A 7867-nucleotide genomic window follows, 5' to 3' on the forward strand; every position below is an offset into this window, starting at 1 on the left:
ATTATTATTATTATTCATGATCTGTCACATCTAATTACTTAGGTTCAAATTAGAGATTAATTTCAGTCATGGAATAATAATAGCAAACATAAATATATATATATATATATATATATATATATATATGTAAGTATGTAAATATAAATATATATGGGGTAAATTAATAGAATAATATAATCGATTTAATTAAGTAGTTTGAAGGTTACCAAAAATGAATCTTGGATTCTCCTGGATTTCTGCTATAAAAAAATATATAGAGACACTCTTATCGGCTGATCAATTATTGAGTAAAAAAGCTTTGGTTGGACTCTTTTAACTTCTTTCTTTCTTCTTCGTCTTCTTCTTCTTCTTCTTCTTCTTCTTTATATCTCCACAATTCTATATATGAGCGTGCATCAGAAACAGATTGGATATATTCGCAGCATAGATAGATCCATTGGTTGATAGAGTAGAGGGGGTTTTGAAATCAAGAATTAAAATGTGGGATTCGAAGCTTTTCTTTGTTTTCCATTTTCCATTGCTACTCCTTTTCTCTCTGCTCCAAACACCTGCTCTTGCAGTTAAAAAGGCATGCCTCCAAATATTGATTTCTGCTCGCTTATATTTATACAATTCTGCAGTTGCATGCTTTAATTTAGTATATAATTTGACTCATGACATTTCCAAAATAATAATAATAATAAGATTTAAGAATAGGAGTGATGAATTGTGCGTATGTGATTATATTATGTTTGTGTGTGTGTGTGTGTGTAGCCATATATAGTGTACTTGGGATCGCATTCACATGGCCCAGAAGTTTCAGCTGCAGACCTAGACCGCGTCACGGATTCTCATCACCATTTCCTTGGATCATTCTTGGGAAGGTTAATTCTCTCTCTCTCTCTCTCTCTCTCTCTCATAGACACGCGCACAACATTAATGATTTGTTTTGATATCTATGATAAATGATGGAGTAATTTCATGTAAATTAATTCATAAAACACAGTAAGGAGAGAGCGAAAGACGCCATATTTTACTCATACAAAAGGCACATCAATGGTTTTGCTGCCATACTCGAAGAGCAAGATGCTGCCCGCATTGCCAGTACGTAATTCCCTCTATGCATGCATCTCTTCAACTGTGACTTTGATTTTATTCTGTGTTTATTTATTTAGCTACTCATTCATTAATGATATATATGCAGATGATGAGAGAGTGGTGTCAGTGTTCTTAAACCAAGGGAGAAATCTGCACACAACACATTCATGGGATTTTATGCTATTGGAGAACAACGTCAACGGCGTCCTGCATTCCTCCTCCTTCTGGGAAAAGGCCCGATTCGGTGAAGACACCATCATCGCTAATCTTGACACTGGTATCTACGTGTATATATATATATATATCTTCTCCTCTTGTTGTCATCTTTCCAAATATCCCACTAAAAGTGGAGGTAGTTTTTTTTTAATCAGTTTTAAATTCAGTATTTTTAATTAGTTTAAATTCAGTTTACATTTTAAAATTCATTTTCAAATATATAAAATTCATTTTCAAATTTTAAAATTTTCAAAGTGTATGAATTTTTTTGCATTTAGTTTTGAATTCAGGCTTTAAGGTTTTGATTAATCCAAGATGATGAATATCATGTTATAAACAAAAATCCCTAAAAAGCTGCAAAGCATGCTGAAAATATTTTTATTTGTTGGCACTATAAGATTCTTTCAAGAGTGCAAAGCTCCATAGGTAAAATAGAGTTAAGCGTCATATATTTTAATAGAGCAAATTAAGCGAGTTGATGACCATATTAAATAAGTGGATCCAAAAGTTTGACCATTTTTAATTACGAGATGATGACCATCGCATTAATTTTTACCTCACTTAAGTTTGACCTAGCTACTTTGATTTTCTTATTACCTTTTTATGCATTTTCAGTTGACTACTACCACATACTAATGCTTTATCATTAAATTAAATAATCAAGTTTTAAAGCTAAATGTTAACACACACATGATCTACTCAATTTTTGAAAATAAATCAACATCCACTAAAATTATTTTAATAATTAGAAAATTAATAATGAATCGGTGAAACTGAAACCAAAGATTCCGATTAAAAATGTATAACTTTTAGTTTCGAATATGTATGCATTTCTTTCAAAAAAATTTCTCTATTTTATTAAACAAAAAGTTCAAGACCGAACAAAATACACTTGTTTTGACTTTGAAATATTTTTTCTATGGAGCTTCTCTTGAATACAAAATTCAAGCTTATGTATAGAATGTGGATCTGAGTACAATAAAATACAATTAGTGAAATCATAATAAGTCCAATAGAATGAAGAAATGAATGAAAGGAACTTATAGTAAGAGTAGAGCGACTTTGATTTTATTATTTTTATTTTATTTTATTTTATTCCAAAGTACTAATTATGATCACCTTAAAACTAATTTGACCATTCTCTTCTTTTTTAGTTCTTGAACATTTCATTGTAAAAATAAAAAACTGAATACAATATATATGTTTTGTTAAATTATCTTTAAGCACTTAAAGAAGTTTACTATTAATTAAAGAGATTATAAATATAAATTTAAAAGAAAATGAGAAAATAGTTACTTAATTAGCATTCAAAAAATATCAAGACTTAAAGAAAATTTTCTATAAATGAATAAATTTTATTCATCATCATTGAACTTTAGTAAGTTTCAAAGTATCATACAAATGAACTTTGCATATTGATATGAATGAATGTCAGTCAATGTGCAAATAGTTCTCCTAGCATCATTCAAGCAAGCTAGGTATCTATATTCATTTGAGTGTGAGTTATACCTCCACTCAACTCCCAAAATTAATAACATATCATTTAAGTTTTGAGAAATTTTACCACTCAATATAGGATCTAAATCAAAATAAATAAGATTGAGGGTGCTAATTCGATTTTTATGTTTCTTATATTTTGAGGAATTTTTATAATTTAAAAACTAGAAAAAAATTGAAGAGAAGGGTAATAAAAAAAATTTTAAAAAAAAAAAAAAGCTAGATTAATGGTCTTGCTTGGTATATATAATAATAATAATAACAATTTGGAGAATGTGGCGGCTTGTGAAAGGCGTTTGGCCAGAATCACAGAGCTTCAGCGATGAAGGTTTCGGACCCATTCCGTCTAAGTGGAAAGGACGCTGTCAGAATGACTCCACCGTTGGCGTTCGTTGCAACAGGTTCCGCCTCTCTCTCTCTCTCTCTCTCTCTCTCTCTCTCTCTCTCTCTCTCTCTCTCTCTCTCTCTCTCTCTCTCTCTCTTCATAGCATATAATTATTACACTCGTGAAAATTTAGATCCTTGGAACTTTTTTGTCAAACACTTCATATTTTTGATGGAGAGTATGGCAAATTTCAAAGTCAAAATGTCTCAAAACTTTTGTAAAAATTGTACTCCCTTCCCTTCTTGGTTAAGAAATATATTGTTAGTTATCATTTTAAAAGAATTTCTTTTGCCATATTGTGGCTTTTTTTAATTCCCCACCCCCCCTCCCCCTCAATTCCCTGATGATACTCCTTCAAACTTCAAAAGATGTTAAAGAAAAAAAAACGTTATGACCAGCTTTAGGTGATCCTCACTCTCTCTGAATTTCCGTCTAGACTACTACTGTGGCAATAATTGACCGCTTTCCCCTCAAAAAGGTTTTGTTTGTTGGTAGTTTCTTAATATTACGAAACATCCGATGAGCTTTTGATTTTCTCCACGGATAGGGATTTATGCATGCATACCTCATTGTTAATTACGAAAATTTATATGATACAAAGTACAACCCCCCTTTTGCAAGCCATTGGGATTTTTAATCCAACGGAATCTAAAGGATTGTGTGGTATTCAATCTGTTTGGGGAATGTGCATCATAGATAGACCCACCTATTAATTATTCCTCATGAAAAATTATAGAAAAAATTCTTGCTATACTTAGCTCACATTTGTTTCGCGAAATTTCCTTAATGTTTCGTTAACCCATTTACCTTAGATTAATGTCATCTAGAGCGTTTTAACATTCCATGGAGTTTTTGTAGATTTAGAAATTTGTCTTTCTTATAGTTACACCGATGATGTGGCACTATGAGAAAGAACAGTTCAAATTGTTCATATCTAATGTAAGAACCATACATTTCCAATAAATAAACTTATATAAACTTTGTTTCTCTCATTTGGGCTACTTTAATTTGTAGGAAGCTAATTGGAGCTAGATACTTCAACAAAGGTTATGTTGCCATTGTAGGCCATCTCCCCTCATCATCAAACTCTGCACGCGATCATGATGGTCATGGAACCCACACATTGTCAACGGCGGCCGGGAACTTTGTCCCAAGAGCAAGTGTATTTCAGTTGGGCAACGGAACAGCCAAAGGTGGTGCACCCAAAGCCCGGGTGGCCGCGTACAAAGTATGCTGGCCACCGGTCAATGGCAGTGAATGCTTTGATGCAGATATATTGGAAGCCTTCGATGTGGCTATACACGACAGCGTTGATGTGCTATCGGTGTCCGTTGGTGGTGACCCTACTGATTATTTCAACGATGGCCTCTCCATTGGAGCATTCCATGCTGTTAAGAATGGTGTTGTTGTGGTTTGCTCAGCTGGAAATTCTGGACCAGCAGAAGGAACTGTTTCTAATGTTTCGCCATGGATGATTACTGTGGGAGCAAGCACCATGGATCGAGAGTTCCAAGCTTATGTCGAACTTCAGAATGGGTTGCGCCTTAAGGTTCTTTAATTTTTGACTTGGCTAGTTGGACCTTAATTGTGTCTTGCATACACACACATACGTGTGTATATTTATATATGCTAGCTATACTGTTCTTATATAATTTTGATATTTAATTAATTTGGTCGAATTCTTCTATGTTTGTTTGTACTACCAGGGAACAAGCCTCTCTAAACCTCTCCCGGAAGATAGATTTTATCCTATTATTAACAGTAAACTGGCTAAAGCTGCTAATGCATCTGTTAATGATGCGTAAGGACAAGCAAATATATTCAAAATTTCACATTACAGTATCTTCTAGTTAGCTACCTTATATGTTTATATATTTACTTGCTGCCTGCTTGCATTTATGCAGTGTGCTGTGTAAGGGAGGATCACTGGATCCTCGGAAGGTGAAGGGTAAGATATTGGTTTGTCTTAGGGGGGATACTGCTAGAGTAGACAAGGGCGAGCAAGCATATCTAGCTGGTGCTGTTGGAATGATTCTTTGCAATGATGAAGCTAGTGGCAATGAAATTATTGCTGATCCTCACGTGCTCCCAGCATCGCATATTAATTTTACTGATGGTCTTGCTGTCTTCAGCTACATCAGTTCCGCAAAGTACCTCTCTCTTTCTCTCTCTCAAATTTTCCTGTACCATGCACATATTAATAATCAACTTCATCAATTTTCTTCTTATAAATTTACATTTTTTAACAGAAATCCAATGGGCCTTATCACACCCCCAACCGCAAAACTTGGTATAAAGCCAGCCCCATTTATGGCTTCTTTCTCATCCAAGGGTCCAAACACTGTCACACCAGAGATACTGAAGGTTTTATACGAGTTTCCTCCAATGTTGAAGTTTCCTTTTTCTTTATCTGCAATTTGATGTTGTTCATAAAATTATATGTACTTTTTTTTGCTGATCCAATCATGTGCAGCCTGATATCACTGCACCTGGGGTAAATGTCATAGCTGCCTACTCTGAAGCAGCAAGCCCTACAGACGAAGTCTTTGACAAGCGCCGGATTCCCTTCAATGTAGAATCCGGCACATCCATGTCTTGCCCTCATGTTGCCGGAGTTGTTGGCCTTCTCAAGACAGTCCACCCAGACTGGACTCCATCTGCCATTAGATCGGCAATCATGACTACGGGTAAGGCTTTGGTCACTCTTCAGCTAGTCTTTTTTTCAATCTTGATGAGAAACTAATTTCTTTTCCTCTCTTTGAGCTGGAAATGAACACTCATGAATTATAGCATTTTTACTGCCACTTAAGTGTTGTATAAGATTGCAATGTAATATATAATGATACGGGCTAATAATATATATTGATCTGCAAAATTATTTTTATAAAACTTCATATTCATATATGTAGATATAAATTCCATATATGATATGCAATGCACACAGCACCTCAATTCTGTCTCTTTGCTTCAACTATTTGATTTATATTGATTCCAATCAATCTGAAAAAATCAAAAGCTAGGCAATTCTTAGGTGGGTGTCTACTAAATTCCTTCCACTAATATTTTGTTCACAGCGAGGACTAGAGACAACACCATGAATCCAATGCTTAATGGGTCGTTTATTAAGGCGACACCATTCAGTTACGGTGCAGGACATTTGCGACCAAACCGTGCCATGGATCCTGGTTTGGTGTATGATTTAACTGCTAACGATTACTTGGACTTCCTCTGCAACCTCGGGTACAACCAAACCTTGATTGGGCTCTTCTCCAATGATGCTCACAAATGCCCCAAGTCCACCAGTCTGCTAGACTTCAACTACCCTTCTATTACAGTTCCTCATCTCTCAGGGTCCATCACAGTGACTAGAACCGTGAAGAATGTTGGTTCACGAGCCACATACACAGCCCGTGTTCACGAACCAACTGGTGTTTCCATATCTGTTGACCCCAAGGTATTGGTTTTTGAGAAGATGGATGAAGAGAAGAGCTTTAAGGTGACCCTAAAAGCCAAGGGAGCTAAATGGCTGGAAGAAGGCTATGTGTTCGGAGAGTTGCTTTGGTCGGATGGGAAGCACTATGTGAGAAGTCCCATTGTTGTTGCCAACAGGAAGCCTAGACGGAAGGGGTCACTGGCTGCAGGAGTTCATTAGCTTTTCGATTCATTCTATGGATGCATATATGCTTTAGAAACTTGAAGTGTGTGCACGTGCACTTACTACTAGAGATTTTTCCAAGGAAAATCATCTGTCGTTTTGATGTGTTTATTTTATATTTATATATATATTTGTTGATAATAGGTTGCCTTTAGAATTTGGAATGCCCCCAAATCATTCTGTCAATAAGTTAATCGAGTTTTTTTCTTTCTTACTTTTGTCTTCTTCATCTTGAATGGCTTGTTAGAGTTTTGTCTTGAAAAAGCAAGCTTCCTACGACTGGAATAGAGAGAACTTTCTATTGGGGTTTTACGGATCGAATAATTAATGGAGAAAATAAATAAAGCACACACAGCAATATTGACACCAGAATTACGTGGTTTGGCCGAATTCCGGCCTACGTCCACAGGAGTAAGAAATAACTATGTACTGAACAATGTAGAGGAGGAGGAGGATACAATCACTCAACTCTCACTCAACTCTTACAGCTCTCACTTTACACAATCTCTCCACTTCACGCAGCTTACACTGCAACACACTCTCTCACACTCTGCACTCTTATGCACGCTGCAACACACCACACCATCATACACAACTCCACACACACGTATATCTATATACACAAGGGGGAGCAAAAATTCAACGGGCGGTGGCTAAATGTCAACACATCCGGCAGAGTAGGTGGAGTAGCAAAGCGTGACGAAGGAGCAGCCGGCGCCGAAGATGTTGAAGGAGTAGCAGCCGTCTGCTTTGACTAGGTATAGATCCAACAATTCTCCCCCTCCATACCCATAAGAGGAGAATAATATTTTAATCTTCAATTGACGTCCATCCCAGCTATATCCCTACATAGCTGGAGCTTCTCATAAGTTACCCCCTTTGTTAACATGTCTACCGGATTCTCTTTAGTATGAATTTTGACTAACTTCAACAGTTGTTGTTCCATCACTTCGCATATCCAATGATAGCGAATGTCAATATATTTTGTTCGGGAATGGTACATTGAATTCTTGCTCAAGTCCAGTGCACTCTGACTA

The 7867-nt window shown here is 35.8% G+C and overlaps 1 protein-coding gene across 1 annotated transcript; it reads left to right on the forward strand.

The window, feature by feature from the left end:
- The first annotated feature begins 478 nt into the window (after positions 1-478).
- Positions 479-6827, forward strand: LOC131152893 (subtilisin-like protease SBT5.4). Its single transcript, XM_058104833.1, has 11 exons — positions 479-568; positions 754-863; positions 986-1083; positions 1184-1354; positions 3083-3191; positions 4190-4724; positions 4882-4976; positions 5080-5325; positions 5425-5539; positions 5649-5862; positions 6250-6827. The coding sequence occupies exons 1-11, from the start codon at positions 479-481 to the stop codon at positions 6825-6827; spliced, it is 2361 nt and encodes a 786-aa protein (XP_057960816.1).
- Positions 6828-7867: the final 1040 nt, after the last annotated feature.

Source organism: Malania oleifera, chromosome 4 (assembly GCF_029873635.1).
Source record: "Malania oleifera isolate guangnan ecotype guangnan chromosome 4, ASM2987363v1, whole genome shotgun sequence".
In the NCBI taxonomy this organism is placed as follows: Eukaryota; Viridiplantae; Streptophyta; class Magnoliopsida; order Santalales; family Ximeniaceae; genus Malania; species Malania oleifera.